Source organism: Chlorocebus sabaeus, chromosome 7 (assembly GCF_047675955.1).
Source record: "Chlorocebus sabaeus isolate Y175 chromosome 7, mChlSab1.0.hap1, whole genome shotgun sequence".
NCBI lineage: Eukaryota > Metazoa > Chordata > Mammalia > Primates > Cercopithecidae > Chlorocebus > Chlorocebus sabaeus.
In genome coordinates this window covers 101704389-101727044 of record NC_132910.1, presented here as the reverse complement: position 1 = coordinate 101727044, position 22656 = coordinate 101704389, and the positions used below count along the sequence as shown (strand labels likewise).

General features: G+C 36.9%; 1 protein-coding gene across 3 annotated transcripts in view; it reads left to right on the top strand.

Annotated features, from left to right (window-relative positions):
- Window positions 1–22656, top strand: part of LRBA (LPS responsive beige-like anchor protein) — a 764757-nt gene that overhangs the window by 70164 nt on the left and 671937 nt on the right. For all 3 annotated transcript variants that reach the window (XM_007999974.3, XM_007999973.3, XM_007999976.3), the window contains exons 3-9: window positions 2522–2753; window positions 2974–3074; window positions 14723–14818; window positions 18906–19027; window positions 19118–19244; window positions 19919–20038; window positions 21321–21467. In XM_007999974.3, the coding sequence (XP_007998165.2) occupies window positions 2522–2753; window positions 2974–3074; window positions 14723–14818; window positions 18906–19027; window positions 19118–19244; window positions 19919–20038; window positions 21321–21467 (945 nt within the window). The remainder of the gene's footprint in view (window positions 1–2521; window positions 2754–2973; window positions 3075–14722; window positions 14819–18905; window positions 19028–19117; window positions 19245–19918; window positions 20039–21320; window positions 21468–22656) is intronic.

Genomic DNA, 22656 nt, shown 5'->3' with positions numbered 1-22656 from the left:
GCGCCTGCCACCTCGCCCAGCTAGTTTTTTGTATTTTTTAGTAGAGATGGGGGTTTCACCGTGTTAGCCAGGATGGTCTCGATCTCCTGACCTCGTGATCCGCCTGCCTCGGCCTTCCAAAGTGCTGGGATTACAGGCTTGAGCCACCGCGCCCGGCCCTTTTTAAACATTTTTATGAGTGATGTCTGTAGATTGGTTAATGGTATTGTAAAAGTTAATTTCCTGGTTTAAATGATTATACTATGATTATGTAATGTATATACATTGGGGAAGCTGAACAAAGAGTATAAAGGAATTCTGTACTTTTTTTGAATGTTTGAAATTATTTCAAAATAAAAAGTTACAGACAAGGAAATAATACAAACAAAACCAAAACAGCTATATTAAAGTTCTTATTTGAATTATGTATTTTTAAAATTTACAAGCAATATATTTATGGACAATGTAATCTAATTCAACAGTTTAAGTAGAATGGAATATTTCATAGTATAATGGATAGCTTATAGCATTTATCCAGGAGGACTAGGTAACTAAGCACATATACTTTTTAGCTAGGGCCATGTAACTAGGAGAATTGACTCCATGACAAGGAGAGACTGTTTTAGTAGAATCCCAGCTATCATCTCCTAACACTGCTTGGTAGTGATAATACAAAGCATTGTACACTGAAATCTCTGCCAGAGCTTTCTGAAAAGATGAAATGTCTTTATCACTGTGCTTGCCAGGAGTTCTTGTCTCTCTGCATGCAAGTACTGATCCTCACATTGTTCATTTCCATTTTTTTCAGTCTCATGCCTCTCTTTATTTTTGTCAGAACCTGGGATACATGTTGTTGATCCTGCTGAAAGGAATTTTAATTTATTTCCTAGTTTCGAACCTTCCTTGCTTTCCTGGACTAAACTCTGCTTGGTCATGTCTGGTTTTATTTATCAGCCATTGGATTTTTTTTTTTTTTTAAGACGGAGTCTTGGTCTGTTGCCCAGACTGGAGCTCAATGGTGTGATCTCGGCTCATTGCAATCTCTGCCTCCCAGGTTTAAGTGATTCTCCTGCCTCATCCTCCCAAGTAACTGGGACTACAGGCGCATGCCACCGTGCCTGGCTAAGTTTTTGTGTTTTTGTTTTTTTTCTCCTTTTTTTGAGACGGAGTCTCGCTTTGTTACCCAGGCTGGAGTGCATGGCATGATCTCAGCTCACTGCAATCTCCGCTGCTCGGGTTCAAGTGATTCTCCTGCCTCAGCCTCCTGAATAGCTGGGATTACAGGCGCATGCCACCACGCCTGGCTAATTTTAGTTTTTTCAGTAGAGACGGGGTTTCACCATGTTGGCCAGGCTGGTCTTGAACTCCTGACCTCAGGTGATTTGCCTGCCTTGGCCTCCCAAAGTACTGGGATTACAGGCATGAGCCACTGCGCCTGGCCATTTTTTTGTAGTTTTTCAGTAGAGACGGGGTTTCACGGTGTTAGCCACGATGATCTTGATCTCCTGACCTTGTGCTCCGTGTGCCTTGGCCTCCCAGAGTGCTGGAATTACAGGCATGAGCCACCACTCCCTGCCGGATTTGTTTTTTAAAGTTCACTTTCTTCTACTTGCATACCTTTTGAGTATGCAGTTTAGAAATGCATAATGAAAAACTGAGAAGTATTCAGAAAGAAAAAAGTGTAGGTGAATCATGAGTGTAACTATTTCTGACAGACATCTTTAAAAAATTTAGTTGATTGTATTATCGTATACCTTAAATGTAGGTATTTTTAAATTTAAAAAAATTATTTAAAAAATCTAGTTAAATAAGATAAGTCTACAAAGGTAATTCTAAAAGTATTTTAATTCCTTTACATAATTAGGATTTATTTAAAATGTACAAACCTTCCCTCTGTGTGGGGAGGCTGTGGATGAGATGACAAGGCCAGTATAGCTATAGTGTTCTCATGGTAATATCAGTGAAATACATTTTCTTGATTACTGACTTTGGATGTGTGACTAATTATATGTAAGTTATACTGATTATTGACAGAAAAGAAGAGAGGTAAAATGAACAGGCTTAATAAACCAAAAATTTGACTAATATAAACTCCAATGTGTGACCATTCTGAGCCTTTTTCAGCTTTTCAGTTTTACCATGAGCTTATTACTTGTTTGGTTAACAAAGGACCTTTAGATTATTCAGTGTAGTTCACAGATTTGATACTTCATAAACGAAATACTGAATGAGAAGCAATTGTAGTGCTGATTTAGATCTTTATTGGTAACAGGTTAGTAGATAGCAATTTACCTAAGACATCCTATATTTGTTTTTGTTGAAAAATATTTTAATGTTTATATTCTTTTACTTGACTTTACTGTCTAAATTTGGAGATTACTTCAGAAACTTCAGTTTTTTGAGCTGTGTGTTTTTTTTTTTTTTAATGAACCTTTTGTTTTGGAGGAAGAATGTAAGTAGTTATTGTTAATCTAATGTTTAGGAACATTCTATAGTGATATTGAGGATACTAATGCTTTTACTTTTTTTTTTCCCTTGGAAGTTGGTAGGAGGACAGTTTGATTTGGAAATGAATTTCATCATCCAAGAAGGTGAGAGTATCAACTGCATGGTGGACCTACTGGAAAAATGTGACATTACTTGCCAAGCAGAAGTCTGGAGCATGTTTACAGCTATTCTGAAGAAAAGCATACGGAATCTTCAAGTCTGCACTGAAGTAGGCCTTGTTGAAAAAGTGCTTGGGAAAATTGAAAAAGTTGACAATATGATAGCAGGTATGATTTTTTTTTCTATAGTACAATGTATGCAAGGAAATAAAGTTTAATTTTTAAAAACATATTTTTCTTATTCCATTTAGCAATATTTAAGAAATATTTGAGCATGTGGTATGCACCTAGAACTTTAGTGTCCAAGCCCTTAAATAAGCACTGTTTATTTTAAATATTCGAGAAATATAACTAGCTGAGTTATTTTATTGTTTTCTTTTGTTTCCAGATCTTTTAGTTGACATGTTGGGAGTGCTGGCTAGCTATAATTTGACAGTTCGCGAGCTAAAGCTTTTCTTCAGTAAACTTCAAGGAGATAAAGGACAATGGGTAAAAAAACTTAAGTACTCTTTGGTATTTTAAAGTATCCCCCTCCCAAACACATTAGTAGCTTGTAAAGTAACTGATATTATTATACATGGGATAATTGTCAAATTGAATAGATTAATTAAAATAGCATTGAGATCCCTATGGCTACTTTTGCCATACTTGGACCCTAAAAGTATGCACTAAGATAATGGTGTTTCAGGCAAACTGATAATTTAATTATTCTTCAAATTGTTGTTCTTTAAATGTACATTCAATATTTATTAGAAAAAAAGATAAATGTAGAGAAAGAAAAGTATTAGGTAATAGTACCTACCTTTTCTTCTTTTTGATCTAGTTCTGTCTGAGTCCCTTAAACTTGAGTAACTCACTCTGTGAACAAAACCTCTGCAGTTAATTGGATCTCCCCTCTTGAGATGCAACTTAGGAGTCATTTGCAATGGGTAGTGTTGGGGGTGAACTTATTTTGAACCCCAGGTGCCTTGTCAAACTGCTTCTTCAACCATATAGTTATCTGTCCTGTTGAGGAAGAGTAGTAAATATTTTCTCCATTTTTGTTGCATTTCCAGGCTTATTTTAGTGCCATTTAGAGATCATTGCCCACAGCAACAGCTCAGTCAGCTGATCCTTAATCTAGCTTTCATTAAATGTATCTAAAATTGTGCCCTATAGTTACTCTTTTTCATTATGTTAAAATTTAAATTCTTTAGCATAATTCTCTCAAACTCCAGTTTAATGTGTTTAGAGTTTTATTACTGATTGTCATTGAATTTGATTATATTTGTGGTTCTAGCTTACCTTGTGTTTGTCTTCTTAGAGTTTTTGCATCTGTGGGTGTATAAGGCAATTGTTATAAATTTGGAAACATTTTAGTCATTGTTTCTTCAAATACCGTCTTCTTGTCCCCCCTTCCCATCTTTTCTGGGACTCCAATTACAGATCTATTAGACCTCTTGATATTGTCTCACAGGTTACTGAGATCTGTTAACTCTTTTTTTAGTGTTTTTGTGCTTTATTTTAAATTGTTTTTACTGCTATAGTCTCAAGTTAACTGATCTTTTCTTCAGCAGTGTGTTAATTCCATCCACTGAAATTTCAGATGGCGTATTTTTCTTTCTGTAAATTCTTTTTTTTTTTTTTCTGAGATGGAGTCTTGCTCTGTTGCCAGGCTAGAGTGCAGTGATGTGATCTCAGCTCACTGCAACCTCCACCTCCTGGGTTCAAGTGATTCTCCTGCGTCAGCCTCCTGAGTAGCTGGGATTACAGGTGCATGCCACGACACCTGGCTGACTTTTCTATTTTTAGTAGAGACGGGGTTTCACCATGTTGACCAGGATGTTCTTGAACTCCTGACCTGGTGATCCGCCCGTCTCGGCCTCCCAAAGTGCTGGGATTACAGGCGTGAGCCACCTCGCCTGGCCTCTTTCTGTAAATTCTATTTGGTTCTTTTAAATATTTTCCATTTTTTTCCTCATTAAATTCTTTTAAATCCTTGAAAATATTTAGTATATTAATAGTTGCTTTAATGCTCTTATTTTTTCATTCTAGAATGTCATTTTCTAGGTCAGTTTACTCATTGATTTTGCTTCTTTATGTAGGTCACATTTTTCTGCTGCTTATGGCTACTGAATTTAGACAATATATCAGACAGCAAATTTTATGTTGCTGAGAGCTGGATTTTGTCGTATTCCTTTTATGATTGTTAGACTGGTTTTGCAGGCAGATAAGTTATTTGTGGATCAAAGTTATTTGTGGATCAACTTTATCCTTTAAAACTAGTTTAAAGGTTTTTTTTTGTTTGTTTGTTTCCCCAGTAAGGTTTAGAGTGGCTGTTATGCTAGGGCTAGTTTAGCCTTACTATTCAGGCATGTCTCTTACAGAGTCTCTATTGAGTAACTCTTAAGTCGCAGTCATAGAACTGGAGGTAGCAAGACTGTGGTCTCTCCAAAGTGTCTAGTAGGGTCTCAACAATTCCTATCTCTGTATTAGTTTTGGGAATTCTTTAACTTGAAGCTCTTACTATCTTAGCCCCACCATGTTGAGTTTTATCGTAAGCATGATCAGTCTGGTATTAAGCCAAAGAGTCAGTGCAGATTTCTGGGACTTCTCTGTTTAGTTCTTTCCTCTGTAGTATTCTGCTCTGAAACTTCTTTCCAACTCACTGAGACTTTCAAGTTTTGTTTGGTTTCCCTGTGCGATGATATGGAAATTGACACCAGGTTTAAAGTCATTTTGTTTGTTTTCTCAGGGATCACAGACTTGAACTACCTCTTCCTCCATACTGAAATTTTTGTTTGATACATTTTGCCCACTTTTGTAGTTGTTTATGGTAGGTTGGTGCGTCCAGGTCTTATTACTGTGTCGTGTCCAGAAGAGAAAGTATATTTTCAATTTTGGTTTTTATTTATATTCACATTATTTATTCTGAATATGTAATATATTTTTATTATATTCATAAGCATAGAAAATTATAGGTAAGAAAATAGCAAATAATATGAACTAATATTTATTTTCAGAGGTAGAAACCATACAATCAGATGAACACAAAATCATTAATAATTAGAGACACTCACATTAAAACAGTATTGATATATCACCTTCCATCTGTAGTTTCTGAAGAATTTTAAAGTTGGAAAATGGCAAGTATAGTTTGGGATGCAGGGTTATTTTATACTTGGTGTGCATTTCGTTAGAATGAACGCTAGTGGAGCCGACCTCAAGATGAGTCTAGTGCTACTTAGTCGTGTTAATTATACTGTATCCAGTGATTTAGTAATTCACTCGTTAGTGCATATTCCAAGAAATTCTCACATAGATTCATGAAATACACGAGGATGTTCACTGAAGCATTATTTTTGATGGCAGTGAATGTTAACATGGATGTTCATCATTAAGAGAGTGGATTGGTAAAATGTACAAAAGGCACAGAATAGATTGTTCTATGACAGAATCAGTGCATGGAGTAATAGGAATAAATGTAAAATATATAGGAAGAAAGCAATGATAAGTATAAGCACATAAAAAACTTTTTTTTTTTTTTTTTTTTTAGACAGGGTCTCACTCTCACCCAGGCTGGAGTGCAATGGTGTGATTATGGCTCACTGCATTCTCAGCTTCCTGGGCTCAAGAGATCCTGCCACCTCAGCCTCCCAAGTAGCTGGGACCATGGATGTGCACCACCATGCCAGGCTAATTTTTCCATTTCTTTTAGAGACTGGGTTTCGCCATGTTGTCCAGACTGGTCTCAAACTCCTGAGCTCAAGCGGTCCTCCCAAAGCACTAGGATTACAGGTGTGAGCCACCACACTCAGCCCCAAAAAACATTTTTGAAGGAGTAATCTACATATAAAAGATTAAGCATGTTAATATAGCGGCCTTTCGGGAGCGGGAGGAGAATGAGAATAGGTTTAGATGATAAAGGGAAAAAATAATGAACTATTTATAAAATGAGAGCAAGGCCTTGCTCAGATATTCATTACATTTGTTTCGTTATTTAATATTAGGCATATTATTTCTATCTTTTGCTGTCATAGCAGTGCAGTGAAAAACTCCCTGTATCTAAATCTCTGCCCTTGTGATGATTACTTTAGCACAGATTTTTGCATGTGGAAATAGTACATTGGTGGACATGAATGTTTTTACAGACTCTTGAAATATGACTACTACATCTTTTTCTTTTCCTCTTTCTTTTTCTTTCTCAGACAGAGTCTTGCTCTGTTACCCAGGTTGGAGTGCAGTGGTGCTATCTCGGCTCCCTGAAACCTCTGTGTCCTAGGTCAAGCAATCCTCCCACCTCAGCCTTCCAAATAGCTGGGACCACAGGCACTTGCCACCATTCTTGGCTAATTTTTGTATTGTTTTGTAGAGATGGAGTTTTGCCATGTTGCCCAGGCTGGTCTTAAACCCCTAGGCTCAAGCGATCCCTCCTCCTTGGCCTCCGAAAGTGTTGAGATTACAGATGTAAGCCTCTGTGCCTGGCCTAAGTTTTTTTCTGAAAGGCTTTCCCAGTACAGTATATACTCCCCCAGCAATGTCTGTCAAGTAAAGTGCTTATCTTAATGTATTCTTTTGTTGACTGATTTATAGGAAAGGAAATTTGGAGGAATGATGTTTCTAGATGGACATGCTATAATACTGTATTTTTATTTTTAACTGCAAAGTTATTTTTGGTTATTTTACTTTGGAATTTATTTTAAAAAAATCACTGATTGTAGTTACTTATTATGTTTTTATAATTGAGCAGTATGATTAATTGAAAATTTCTTGTTCACGTAAGAATGAAGCTTTCCACTTAATATTTAGGTGAAAGGTTGCCAAACTCTTTTACACAGTTAGTAATTATAATTTATATCATCTATGAAAATAAGATGAGGGCAAACCAGTGATTTCATTTGTAGTTTGACCCTGTTTTGAACTTTTAAACTTTTAACAAGGAGGAATGTCCTGTACTTTTCTTACTTGCTTATAAACAGATTAAAATGACATGGTATGTCTGATTATCTTTTGTTTTTCCTTGTAACTGCAAATGAGATTTTTCATTTTTATTGCTGATTGTTTCATGTATTAGAGACTTGTGGACCAAAGAAACATTAATCAAATAAACTCAGCGTTGCAGCTTTTATATGTATATGCTATGTGTATATATATATTTATATGCTATGCAGTAAAGGTATATTGTAGAATGAAATATGATAGGGAAGTTTAATCCACTCTCAGTTTCAAGGAAGGCTACCCTGAGGAAGTGACTGTTAAGATGAACTCTAAAGGCTAGGTAAGGTTGAGTTGGTTAAGAGGGGAGTAGAGGAGCCCTTTTGAGAACATTTTAAGCATAAAGAATAGCTTTTGCTGAGGCCCTGTTGTGGGAAGAATGAGAACAAAGGATGGAGTGCAGGGAGAAGGGGAGAGTAAGAAGCAAAATGAGGCTAAAGAGGTAGATAAAGTATCTTATAGTCCATGTTAAAGGTTTTGGTTCCTATTTTAATGATGAAAGTCCAGGTTTTTTTTTTTTTCTTTGACTTTACGATGGTATGAAAGTGATATGCATTCCGTATGCTCCTTAACTTAGGATGGGGCTACCTCCGGCTAAACCCATCTTAAGTTGACAGTATTTTGGGTCGAAAACATACTTTCGATTTACATTATTTTCGACTTACTGTGGGTTTATCAGGATGTAACCCTATCATAAGTTGAGGAGCATCTGTATAGTTGTTTAAAAGGATGGACTCTGGAGCAGATTGAGTTCTGATCCTTACCTTGACAGTTATTACCCATGTGACTTTGGGAATGTTCCCTGCCTCAGATTCTTTTTCTGTAAACTGGGGATAATAATAATAATACCATCCCATAGGATGGTTATGAGGTTAAAATATTTTAGTGTTTTTGAAGTTCCTTTTTTTTGAAATGTTTATTTTTATTTTTTTAATTTTATTTTTCCATAAGTTATTGGGGTATAGGTAGTATTTGATTACATGAGTAAGTTCTTTAGTGGTGAATTTGTGAGATTTTGGTGCACCCATCACTTGAACAGTATACACCACACCATATTTGTAGTCTTTTATCTCTCGCCCCCCTCCCACTCTTACCCCAAGTCCCCAAAGTCCATTGTATGTTTCTTATTCCTTTGCGTTCTCACAGCTTAGCTCCCACATATCAGTGAGAACATACAATGTTTGGTTTTCCATTCCTGAGTTACTTCACTTAGAATAATAGTTTCTAGTCTTATCCAGGTCACTGCAAATGCTGTTAATTCATTCCTTTTAATGGCTGAGTAGTATTCCAGTAGTATTGCAGTTTCTTTTTTTTTAAATTATACTTTAAGTTCTAGGGTACATGTGCACAACGTACAGGTTTATTACATATGTATACATGTGCCATGTTGGTGTGCTGCACCCATTAACTCATCATTTACATTAGGTATATCTCCTAATGCTATCCCTTCCCCCTCCCCCCTCCCCACAATAGGATCCGGTGTGTAATGTTCCCCTTCCTGTGTCCAAGTGATCTCATTGTTCAGTTCCCACCTATGAGTGAGAACATGCGGTATTTGGTTTTCTGTTCTTGCGATAGTTTGCTGAGAATGATGGTTTCCAGCTGCATCCATGTCCCTACAAAGGACATGAACTCATTCTTTTTTTATGGCTGTATAGTATTCTATGGTGTATATGTGCCACATTTTCTTAATCCAATCTGTCACTGATGGACATTTGGGTTGATTCCAAGTCTTTGCTATTGTGAATAGTGCCGCAATAAATATACGTGTGCATGTGTCTTTACATCAGCATGACTTATAATCCTTTGGGTATATCCCCAGTAATGGGATGGCTGGGTCAAATGGTATTTCTAGTTCTAGATCCTTGAGGAATCGCCACACTGTTTTCCACAATGGTTGAACTAGTTTACAATCCCATCAACAGTGTAAAAGTGTTCCTATTTCTCCACATCCTCTCCAGCACCTGTTGTTTCCAGATTTTTTAATGATTGCCATTCTAACTGGTGTGAGATGGTATCTCATTGTGGTTTTGATTTGCATTTCTCTGATGGTGAGTGATGATGAGCATTTTTTCGTGTGTCTGTTGGCTCTATGAATGTCTTCTTTTGACTTTTGAGAAGTGTCTGTTCATATCATTTGCCCACTTTTCAGTGGGGTTGTTTGTTTTTTTCTTGTAAATTTGATTGAGTTCTTTATAGGTTCTGGATATTAGCCCTTTGTCAGATGAGTAGATTGCAAACATTTTCTCCCATTCTGTAGGTTGCCTGTTCACTCTGTTGGTAGTTTCTTTTGCTGTGCAGAAGTTCTTTAGTTTAATTAGATCCCATTTATCAATTTTGGCCTTTGTTGCTGTTGCTTTTGGTATTTTAGACATGAAGTCTTTGCCCATGCCTGTGTCCTGAATAGTATTACCTAGGTTTTCTTCTAGGGTTTTTATGATTTTAGGTCTAACATGTAAGCCTCTAATCCATCTTGAATTAATTTTCGTATAAGGAGTAAGGAAAGGATCCAATTTCAGCTTTCTACTTATGGCTAGCCAATTTTCCCAGCACCATTTATTAAATAGGGAATCCTTTCCCCATTTCTTGTTTTTGTCAGGTTTGTCAAAGATCAGATGGCTGTAGATGTGTGGTATTATTTCTGAGGACTCTGTTCTGTTCCATTGGTCTGTATCTCTGTTTTGGTACCAGTACCATGCTGTTTTGGTTACTGTAGCCTTGTAGTATAGTTTGAAGTCAGGTAGCGTGATGCCTCCAGCTTTGTTCTTTGGCTTAGAATTGTCTTGGCAATGTGGGTTCTTTTTTGGTTCCATATGAACTTTAAAGCAGTTTTCTCCAATTCTGTGAAGAAAGTCATTGGTAGCTTAATGGGGATGGCATTGAATCTATAAATTACCTTGGGCAGTATGGCCATTTTCACAATATTGATTCTTCCTATCCATGAGCATGGTATGTTCTTCCATTTGTTTGTGTCCTCTTTGATTTCACTGAGCAGTGGTTTGTAGTTCTCCTTGAAGAGGTCCTTTACATCTCTTGTAAGTTGGATTCCTAGGTATTTTATTCTCTTTGAAGCTATTGTGAATGGGAGTTCATTCATGATTTGGTTCTCTGTTTGTCTGTTACTGGTGTATAACAATGCTTGTGATTTTTGCACATTGATTTTGTATCCCGAGACTTTGCTGAAGTTGCTTATCAGCTTAAGGAGATTTGGGACTGAGACAATGGGGTTTTCTAAATATACAATCATGTCATCTGCAAACAGGGACAATTTGACTTCTTCTTTTCCTAACTGAATCCCCTTTATTTCTTTCTCTTGCCTGATTGCCCTAGCCAGAACTTCCAACACTATGTTGAATACGAGTGGTGAGAGAGGGCATCCCTGTCTTGTGCCAGTTTTCAAAGGGAATGCTTCCAGTTTCTGCCCATTCAGTATGATATTGGCTGTGGGTTTGTCATAAATAGCTCTTATGATTTTGAGATACGTTCCATCAATACCGAATTTATTGAGAGTTTTTAGCATGAAGGGCTGTTGAATTTTGTCAAAGGTCTTTTCTGCATCTATTGAGATAATCATGTGGTTTTTGTCTTTGGTTCTGTTTATATGCTGGGTTATGTTTATTGATTTGCATATGTTGAACCAGCCTTGCATCCCAGGGATGAAGCCCACTTGATCATGGTGGATAAGCTTTTTGATGTGCTGCTGGATTCGGTTTGCCAGTATTTTATTGAGGATTTTTGCATCGATGTTCATCAGGGATATTGGTCTAAAATTCTCTTTTTTTGTTGTGTCTCTGCCAGGCTTTGGTATCAGGATGATGTTGGCCTCATAAAATGAGTTCGGGAGGATTCCCTCTTTTTCTATTGATTGGAATAGTTTCAGAAGGAATGGTACCAGCTCCTCTTTGTACCTCTGGTAGAGTTCGGCTGTGTATCCGTCTGGTCCTGGACTTTTTTTAGTTGGTAGGCTATTAATTATTGCCTCAATTTCAGAGCCTGCTATTGGTCTATTCAGGGATCCAACTTCTTCCTGGTTTAGTGTTGGAAGAGTGTAAGTGTCCAGGAAATTATCCATTTCTTCTAGGTTTTCTAGTTTATTTGCGTAGAGGTGTTTATAGTATTCTCTGATGGTAGTTTGTATTTCTGTGGGGTCGGTGGTGATATCCCCTTTATCATTTTTTATTGCATGTATTTGATTCTTCTCTCTTTTCTTCTTTATTAGTCTTGCTAGCAGTCTATCAAATTTGTTGATCTTTTCAAAAAAGCAGCTCCTGGATTCATTGATTTTTTTGGAGGGTTTTTATGTCTCTTATCTCCTTCAGTTCTGCTCTGATCTTAGTTATTTCTTGCCTTCTGCTAGCTTTTGAATGCGTTTGCTCTTGCTTCTCTAGCTCTTTTAATTGTGATGTTAGGGTGTCAATTTTAGATCTTTCCTGCTTTCTCTTGTGGGCATTTAGTGCTATAAATTTCCCTCTACACACTGCTTTAAATGTGTCCCAGAGATTCTGGTATGTTGTATCTTTGTTCTCATTGGTTTCAAAGAACATCTTTATTTCTGCCTTCATTTCGTTATGGACCCAGTAGTCATTCAGGAGCAGGTTGTTCAGTTTCCATGCAGTTGAGCGGTTTTGATTGAGTTCTTAGTCCTGAGTTCTAGTTTGTTTGCACTGTGGTCTGAGAGACAGTTTGTTATAATTTCTGTTCTTGTACATTTGCTGAGGAGTGCTTCCAACTATGTGGTCAATTTTGGAATAAGTGTGATGTGGTGCTGAGAAGAATGTATATTCTGTTGATTTGAGGTGGAGAGTTCTGTAGATGTCTATTAAGTCTGCTTGGTGCAGAGTTGAGTTCAATTCCTGGATATCCTTGTTAACTTTCTGTCTTGTTGATCTGTCTAATGTTGACAGTGGGGTGTTAAAGTCTCCCATTATTATTGTATGGGAGTCTAAGTCTCTTTGTAAGTCTCTAAGGACTTGCTTTATGAATCTGGGTGCTCCTGTATTGGGTGCATATATATTTAGGATAGTTAGCTCTTCCTGATGAATTGATCCCTTTACCATTATGTAATGGCCTTCTTTGTCTTTTTTGATCTTTGATAGTTTAAAGTCTGTTTTATCAGAGACTAGGATTGCAACCCCTGCTTCTGTAGGTCTGTTAGAGTTTGCTTGAGGTCCTCTCCAGACCTTGTTTGCCTGGGTATCAGCAGTGGAGGCTGCAGAAGACAGAATATTGCTGAACAGTGAGTGTTGCTGTCTGATTCTTGCTGTGGAAGCTTTGTCTCAGGGGTGTACCCTGCCGTGTGAGGTGTGAGGTGTCAGTCTGCACCTAGTGAGGGATGTCTCCCAGTTGGGCTTCTCGGGTCAGGGACCCACTTGAGCAGACAGTCTGTCTGTTCTCAGATCTCAACCTCTGTACTGGGAGATCCACTGCTCTCTTCAGAGCTTTCAGACGGGGGCATTTACCTCTGTCGAGGTTTCTGCTGCTTTTTGTTTAGCTATGACCTGTCCCCAGAGGAAGAGTCTACAGAGGCAGGCCAGCCTCCTTGAGCTGTGGTGGGCTTCACCCAATTTGAGCTTCCAGGTGGCTTTGTTTACCTACTTAAGCCTCAGCAATGGTGGGTGCCCCTCCCCCAGCCTTGCTGCTGCCTTGCAGTTAGATTTCAGACTGCTGTGCTAGCAATGAGGGAGGCTCCGTGGATGTGGGACCCTCTGGGCCAGGTGTGGGATATAATCTCCTGGTGTGCCGTTTGCTAGGACTCTTGGTAAAGTGCAGTATTAGGGTGGGAGTTACCCGATTTTCCAGGTGTTGTGTGTCTCAATTTCCTTTGGCTAGGAAAAGGAATTCCCTTCCCCCTTGCGCTTCCCAGGTGAGGCGATGCCTCGCCCTGCTTCAGCTCTCGTTGTCGGGCTGCACCCACGGACCAGTGCCAACTCTCTGACACGACCCAGTGAGATGAACCTGGTACCTCAGTTGAAAATGCAGAAATCACCCATCTTCTGTGTTGCTCATGCTGGGAGCTGGAAGCTGGAGCTGTTCCTATTCGGCCATCTTATCACAGTTTCTTTATCCACTCATTGATTGATGGGCATTTGGGTTGGTTCCACGATTTTGCAATTGTCAGTTATGCTGCTATAAACATGCTTGTGCAAGTATCTTTTTGAAGTACCTTTAACAGTGGAATATAGTAAGCAGCATTTAAGTATTTGTTATATTATTTAGTGTCTTAATTTTAAAAAAGGGTAGGGGGTGGGTTGATGTAGTTTGTATTTTTAAAAGATCATTTTTCGCTGGGTGTGGTGGCTCATGCCTGTAATCCCAGCACTTTGGGAGGCCGAGGCAGGTGGATCACTTGAAGTCAGGATTTCGAGACCAGCCTGGCCAATGTGGTGAAACCCTGCCTCTACTAAAAATACAAAAAATATAGGCCAGGCACGGTGGCTTATGCCTGTAATCCCAGTACTTTGGGAGGCCCAGGCAGATGGATCACCTGAGGTCGGTTCAAGACCAGCCTGACCAACATGGAGAAACCCCATCTCTGCTAAAAATACAAGTTAGCTGTGTGTGGTGGCGTGCACCTGTGCCACACAGGTGCTTGGAAGGCCGAGGCAGGAGAATTGCTTGAACCTGGGAGGAAGAGGTTGTGGTGAGCTGAGATTGCACCATTGCAGTCTATCCTGAATGACAGAGCAAGACTCCATCTCAAAATCAAAACAAACAAAAAAATTAGCTGGTATGATGGCACACACCTGTAATCCCAGCTACTCTGCAGGTGAATCACTTGAACCCGGGAGGCAGAGTTTGCAGTGAGCTGAGATCGCGCCACTGCACTTGGGCTCCGGCCTGGGCGGCAGTGCAAGACTCCGTCTCAAAAAAAAGAAAGGAAAAAAAAGATCATTTTTGCTGCAACTTGGAGAAGAGTTTCAGGTGTCTAATGATATTGGCTTGTATTTATTGAATACCTAATAGGCCCTACAGCATTACAAAAACTGGTGTAGAGTACATTATTTCTTTAAGATAATTGAAAATAACTTAAAAGTTTTCTATGCTTTTAAGCTTATAGCATTATTCCTGTATATATTAAAGCAAGACTATATTAAAATTTTTTTTTTTTTTTTTGGGTCTTATGGTGAATACTGTGATTAATGAATTGTTAATTATCTTCATAGCCTCCACATGCTGGGAAGTTGCTGTCTGTGTTAAAACATATGCCTCAGAAGTATGGTCCTGATGCCTTTTTTAACTTTCCAGGAAAGAGTGCTGCAGTAAGTAAATATTAATGAGGAAATCACTCCCAGTTCTTCTTTCCTTTGCTCCCTGAAAGTAGAGCCCTGTGAACACCCCTGACAAGTTCTGTGCTAGGTAGAAACTTCTGCTCAACATACTTTAATCCTTATGACTGCATGTTACTTTTTTGTAATTGCTTTGGAGGTTGAGGAAACAGAGGCTTAAATTAGTTGAGAAAATGTTCAGTCACAGCTTGAGTCAGCAATGGAATAAGAACCTCATTCTTTTAAACATAGCTGTGTTGTCTTAAGTAGCTGTTTGTGTGTAACACCTTCATGTCTATCTTTGTGAACATCTTTCTCTCACCTTTCATTACTCTACCTGTGTTTTTTTTTGTACCTGGTGTGTAGAATGATAGTGAAGACATAGAGGCTTTGAAATTTACTATGCAAGTTTTCCTTGACTTGTGAGTTTCCAAATTATGTTGATCTCAGTGTTCCTGTAAGCTGTTAATCAGTTTATACATAAGACAATTATGTATAATAGTGATATCTGTAATGTTTCATAATGTTATTGAAGCACATTCTATAATGTATTTATGTTATTTATGGAAGTTTTTAAAATCTCCTCATTATTACATTGGTCTTTTACAAGCAAAACAAACTATTTTTTTTTTCTTTTTGAGACAGAGTTTTGCTCTTGTTGCCCAGGCTGGAGTGCAGTGGCGCGATCTCGGCTCACTGCAACCTCTGCCTCCCGTGTTCTAGTGATTCTCCTGCCTCAGCCTCCTGAGTAGCTGGGATTACAAGCGCCCACCACCAAGCCTGACTAATTTTTGTATTTTTAGTAGTGATGGGGTTTTACCATGTTGGCCAGGCTTGTCTGGAACTCCTGACCTCAGGTGATCCATCCACCTCAGCCTCCCGAAGTGCTGGGATTACAGGCGTGAGTCACCACGCCCGGCCCAAAACAAACTTTTAAAAAAGATATTTCAGTCTGTTCTTTTCCTGAGCTTATCTTTCAGTCATTGTTTTATGTTTGTCCTCATAAAATCTTATATTAGGCCCTGTGTAGCCTGGCAATATCTGCAGAAAGATAAGAATATGTTTTAATATGACATTTGTGATATTTGAATGTTATATACACAATATACAACTTTCTTTGAAAAGTTTTATTGCCCAGTTTTTTCCTTTACAGTTTTTCCTTATAAGTCTTTTAGATTTGTAGCTTTTCAGAATAATTTTACTTTCTTATCATAGCCTATCATTGCCTCTAACATTAAAAAAAGTGTTTTTAAGAGATTAACTTTTTTCGTGCCTCATGTTATAATTTTATTATTTACAGTTCTCTGAGATTGCAGTGCATGCATTTATCTTGAAAGTAGGGCAGGTGAGCTGAACAGCTTTTGAAACTTGAAGAGAATAGATGTTTTAAATATGTTCAGTGACTTCCTTAAACATAGCTTTTACTGGGAATTTAAAGTATTCATGAATGAAGTGTTTTTGCAAAACTTATACATCTTTGCTATTATTTTTGGTGAGAGAGAACATGTATACACACTGAATATATGTTTTTCTCCTAAAATTTTTTTTGTCAGTCTGTGAGTTGTAGTTACTCTTTTCCTTTTTTCTTAATGCAACATTCATTTTAAATCAGCCTCTTGAAGTCTCAGTGTTATTACTGAAGTTTGTCTCTGTGATGTCTTTCATGTTTTAGGTCATGTCTAATACATATAAAAGAATATATGTATATATTATATGTGTACATAAATGCATATGTAAGTTACAATAAAACAGAAGCTTGTATAGTTTGAATTTTTTAAAAAACAGCTTTATTGAGATGTAATTCACATACCACACAATTAACTCCTTTAAAGTGTATAGTATAGTAGGTAAATGTGTTCACAGAATTGTCAACCATCACCACAGTCAATTTTGTGACATTCTCATCACACCCAAAAGAAACCCCATACTGATTAGCAGCCACTCCCCATATTCCCCAGCCCTATTCTGGACCATTCATATTAGTAGAATCATACAACATGTGGTGTTTTGTGACTGCATTTTTTCACTTACCATGATGTTTTCAAGGTCCATCCATGGTATAGCATGTATCAGTACTTCTTTCCTTTTTATGGCTAATGTTATATTGTACGGATATACCATACTTTATTTAATCATTTGTCAACTAATGGATATCTGGGATTTTCACTTTTTGGGATACTATGAATAATACTGCTATGGACATTAGTGTAAAATTTTATGTGTGGACATATGTTTTAATGTCCCTATCTCTAGACTGGGTCGTATGGTCTTTAACATTTTGATGAACTTGCAGACTATTTTTCAAAGTAGCTGTAACATTTTATGATTCCACTAGCAATGTATAAGGGTCAAATTTCTCTACATCCTTGCCAACATGGTTAATGTCTATTTTTTTTGTTTTTGAGATGGAGTCTTGCTCTGTCACCCAGACTGCAATGCACTGGTGTGCTCTTTGCTCACTGCAACCTCTGCCTCCCCGGTTCAAGCGATTCTTGTGTCTCAGCTTCCTGAGTAGCTGGGATTACAGGTGCATACCACCATGCCTAGCTAATTTTTGTATTTTTTCGTAGAGACAGGATTTCACCATATTGGCCATGCTGGTCTTGAACTCCTGACCTCAAGTGAGCCACCTGCCTCAGCCTCCCAAAGTGCTGGGATTATAGGTGTGAGCCACCGCACCCGGCCAATATCTGTCTCTGTGATTGTATTAATAGCTATCCTAGTTGGTATGAAGTTTGTAGTTTTGATTTGCATTTTATTTCATTGTAGTTTTGATTTGCATTTCCTTTATGACTAATGATATTGAGCATCTTTTTATGTTTTTATTGGCTATTTGTATATCTTCTTTGGAAACATTTATATTGAGATCTTTTACCCATTTTAAAATTTTACTTGTCCTTTTATTATTGAGTTGTAAGGGTACTTTATGTATTTTGGTTACAAGTCCTTTATCATTTATTCAGTTTGCAAATGTTTACTCCATTCTTGTGGCTTGTCTTTTCACTTTTTTGATGGTGTTCCTTAAAGCACAGGTTTTAATTTTAATAAAGTCCAATGTATATATTTTTTCTTTTGTCACTTGTCCTTTTGGTGGCATAATAAGGATTTGCCTAACCAAAGGACACCAGGGCCTTATGCTGATACCACAGTCTTCATCCCTGTTCCTTTATATTAATGGTAGGTTTTGAAATTGGTAGTATGAGTCCTCTAACTTTGTTCTTCTTCTTTTTTTTTGAGATGGAGTTTTGTTCTTGTCACCCAGGCTGGAGTGCAATGGCGCGATCTCGGCTCACTGCAACCTCTGCCTCGTGGGTTCAAGCAGTTCTGCCTCAGCCTCCTGAGTAGCTGGGATTACAGGCACCCACTACCATGACTGACTAATTTTTGTATTGTTTTAGTAGAGACAGGGTTTCACCATGTTGGTCAGGCCAGTCTTGAACTCCTGACCTCAGGTTATCCGCCCGCCTTGGCCTCCCAAAGTGCTGGGATTACAGGCGTGAACCACTGCGTCTGGCCTGTTCTTTTTAAAGATTGTTTTGGCTATACCAGATCCTTTTATTATGTAGTATGATCTTTTAAATAAAAATCTAAACCAAGTGGTAAAGCCATTTGTATATTGACCTCTGAATAAAAATATTATGAACTAATCTTCTTCAGTTTTATATTTGTAGTTTTATAAAAGCAGCATATACCAAGTTTTTCTCTTTTGTCTTTCCATTCCTGTCCATCTTTCTCTATTCTAATACCTTAAAGTTTCATCAAATTTCCAATTTGTTATCACTTCCTATCTCTTTTAATTAGAATCTCTGTGGATATGTTCATTTTAAGAAATGAAGAATACAAGATTTATGTGTCCAGGTTACACTGAATTTTTTTCATTTAATTAACATTACTATGTATTAAGGAAAATTAAAAAGTTACTACAAGTCTTCTTACAGATAAAGAGTCTTCTTTCAGATATTTTGATTGTGACATAATGTGATGTAGTACAAATATATGTAGCACTGCAAAGTCTTATTTTCATGATTTTAATAATACGGGTTTTCACGTGAGTTAATAACTCAAAGTTTCTCTCCTTTAGGCTATTGCATTACCTCCTATAGCCAAATGGCCGTACCAGAATGGTTTTACATTTCATACATGGCTTAGAATGGATCCTGTAAATAACATCAATGTAGATAAGGATAAACCATATTTGTATTGGTATGTATTTATGTAACTGATTAGTGTTAAAACCTTACTTTGAAACTGAGAAGAATATTTAGAGGTAAAATGAAAACCTAATCTTTATAGTTTCAGAACCAGCAAAGGTCTTGGCTATTCTGCTCATTTTGTTGGAGGCTGTTTGATTATAACATCAATAAAGTCAAAAGGAAAAGGCTTTCAACATTGTGTGAAATTTGATTTCAAGCCACAAAAGGTACATGATCTTATTGAGTCATAGTTATGTTAACAAGCTATGCTAGTCATCAAAATGCTTAGTTTTAATGTTATTCATATAATAACATGCTAAAGCACAACTCCATTTTTACTGTTTCAAAAGATGAAGCGTAAATCACTGGATAATTGACCTATCTGATTTGGATATGAAAAAGATTGCAAATTTAGTTATTTATGCAGATTAAAGGAGATACAAATAGGAAATATCTATGGCATTTATTTTACTACTGCAAATTTAATATGTGTTTGCTTTTGTACCTTAAAACTTAGAGATTAATAAATGGTTCATCAACAAAATGTATAGGTAGATAGGTAGTCAGATAGATTAAGCAAATATGGCAAAAATTTGACAATTGTGGAATCTAGGTGGTGCGAAAAGGGGGTGTTTGTACTTGATTTTCAGATTTTTGGGGTATGTTTGAAAATTTCCATAATAAAAAGCTGGAAAAATAATATAGTGATTAAGTTCTTATCAGTTGAAAGGCCCATGAATAGATAATTGTTCCAGAAGGTAAATATTGAATTTAACAAAGGTAGTCTTGTTTTATTTTTAGGTTGAATTACAACTTATCATTTAACTTTTACTCATCAATATGGTTGCGTTATTGGGATAATTGTTATCTTTGTATTTTTAACTGTTTTTTGCTTCTTCAGTGGTATATGGTTACCATAGTGCACATCTATAATCGATGGAAGAATAGTGAACTTCGATGTTATGTGAATGGTGAACTGGCTTCCTATGGAGAGATAACATGGTTTGTCAACACTAGTGATGTAAGTAGTTTCAAAATGTTGCAATGAAAAAAATGATTTTAAAAGCATACATTTTTTAAACAAGAAAAAGTTTTACAACTTGAATATAAAATTCAAAATATTACAATGGTAGATTTTTATAAACATAATTTGGCTAGCATGTTAATTTGTTAATAGAACTTAATGGGTCACTAAAATATTAGTCCTTGTTATAAAATTATCCCATATAGGTTGAAATAAGGATTTATAGCTAACAGTGGCTATATCTGGGGAGTGGGTCATTGGTTCATTTATCAAAATGAACGAGACCTCCACTATAGGGTTCTGACCATTTTTCTGAATTAGTTAAATGATGCATGCTTATAAATCTTGCATATAATTCTAACTGCTATAGATAACTAGTATGTTGTAACATTTACAGGTTTCAAAAATAAATCTGTAGGTGAGAATGAAATTTACAGTGTTTTTCCTGTAATTGTTTTTTTTTTTAATAAAAACTTGAAAAATACAGAGCAGGAAAATGAACATAAAGTATATTACCCATACACCATTAACTCCTCGTTTCATATCCTTTGCTACACACATATATATATTTTGTAATGCTAACCTTAGGAGATCAGGGTCCTGAATCAGACAGACTTAGGTTTGAATCTCAACTCTGTCGTTTATTGACTGGATGACCTTACCTAAATATTAGGCCTTGGTATTTTTCCTCCTGAAAATGGACATAAAATAATTAATACCTCAGAAAGTTGTCATCTGATTAAATGAGATAATATCCATAAATCTATTACCAGAGTGCCTTATGCAGAATGAGTGCTCAATAAATGTTAGCTCCTTTTTAATACAAAAAAAGGCTCATATGTAAGTATAATTTTGTAACCTGTTTTTTCTTACATTAACTTTTACTGAGTGCTTTTTGTATTCTAGGCATTGTAATAAATAGCTTTATTTTCAAAAAGCCCCAGCAACCTTGCAAGATAAGCATTATTATAATCTTCATTTTATAGATTGGTGAAGTACAAAGAGGTTAAGTAACTTGCCATACTCAGTGGCATAAGATGCAGGGATTTGATCTAGGTGGGTTGGCTTGAGAACACACGTGTTTCAAACTTTTCTGTATCCCCTAATATCATTACATACACATTTTTCAACATTCTTTCTAATGGTTTTATGGCATAAATTATTTTAGTCTATTTAGATACAGTTTAGAATGGACAAAACATTTATGATAATACAGGTTTTTAGTATTTTTGGAGGCTTTTTTTTTTTTTCTAATTCCTTTTTTTTTTTTCCTTTACAGACCTTTGACAAATGTTTCCTGGGCTCATCAGAAACAGCAGATGCTAATAGAGTATTCTGTGGCCAGATGACTGCAGTTTACCTTTTCAGTGAAGCTCTTAATGCAGCTCAGATATTTGCTATTTATCAGTTGGGCCTGGGATACAAGGTAGTTTACTTACTGTTTTGTGCTTAACCAATGTTAGTTCAGCTTGATTTGAAGGTGGGTTATACATGGAGAGTTTGGTTAATAGGTACAAAAAAAAAAAAAATCAGACCTACTATTTGATACCACAGTAGGGTGACTATAATCAATAAAAACTGTACATTTTAAAATAGTGTAATTGGATGATTTTCAACTAAATAGATAAATGCTTGAAGGGATGGATATCCATTCTCCATGATGTGCTTATCGCACATTGCATGACTGTATTAAAACATCTTATGGGCCCCATAAATATATACACCTAAAATGTACCCACAACAAAAGAGATGTGTGCAAATGGTAACCAGACAAGAGTAGGAGTAGCCTACTTAAATTAGACAAAATAGACTTTACGTCAAAAACTGTCAAAAGAGACAAGGACATTTTACGATGATAGGGTCAGTTCGCCAGAAAGATAGGACAAATATAGATATATGTACCTAACATCAGAGCCCTCAAATATGTGAAGCAAACTTTGATAGAATTAAAAGAAGTAGATATCAACACCATGATAGTAGGAGACTTCAGTATTCAACTTTCAATAATGAATAGAACAACCAGACAGAAGATCAATAAGTAAACAGAAGACTTGAACAGCAGTGCAGCCCAGTGTAATTAGCAGTAATATACATAACACTCGATGAAACAACAGCAGAATGTGCATTCTTCTTCTTCTTCTTTTTTTTTTTTTTGAGACAGAGTTTCGCTCTTGTTGCCCAGGCTGGAGTGCAATGGCACGATCTTGGCTCATTGCAACCTCCACCTCCTGGGTTCAAGCGATTCTCCTGCCTCAGCCTCCCAAGTAGCTGGGATTACAGGCATGTGGCACCACACCCGGCTAATTTTGTAATTTCAATAGAGATGGGGTTTTGCCATTTTGGTCAGGCTGGTCTCAAACTCCTGACCTCAGGTGATCCTCCCGCCTTGGCTTCCCAAAGTGCTAGGATTGCAGGTGTGAGCCACTGCGCCTGGCCTACATTCTTCTTAAGCACACATGGAACATTCTCCAAGATAGACATGTGTTATGCCACAAAGCGAGTGTCAACAAAGTTAAGATTGAAATTATACCAAGTATCTTTTTTGACCACAGTAAAATGAAACTAGAAACCAATTGCCAAAGAAAAACTGGAAAGTCCACCAACGTGTAGAAATT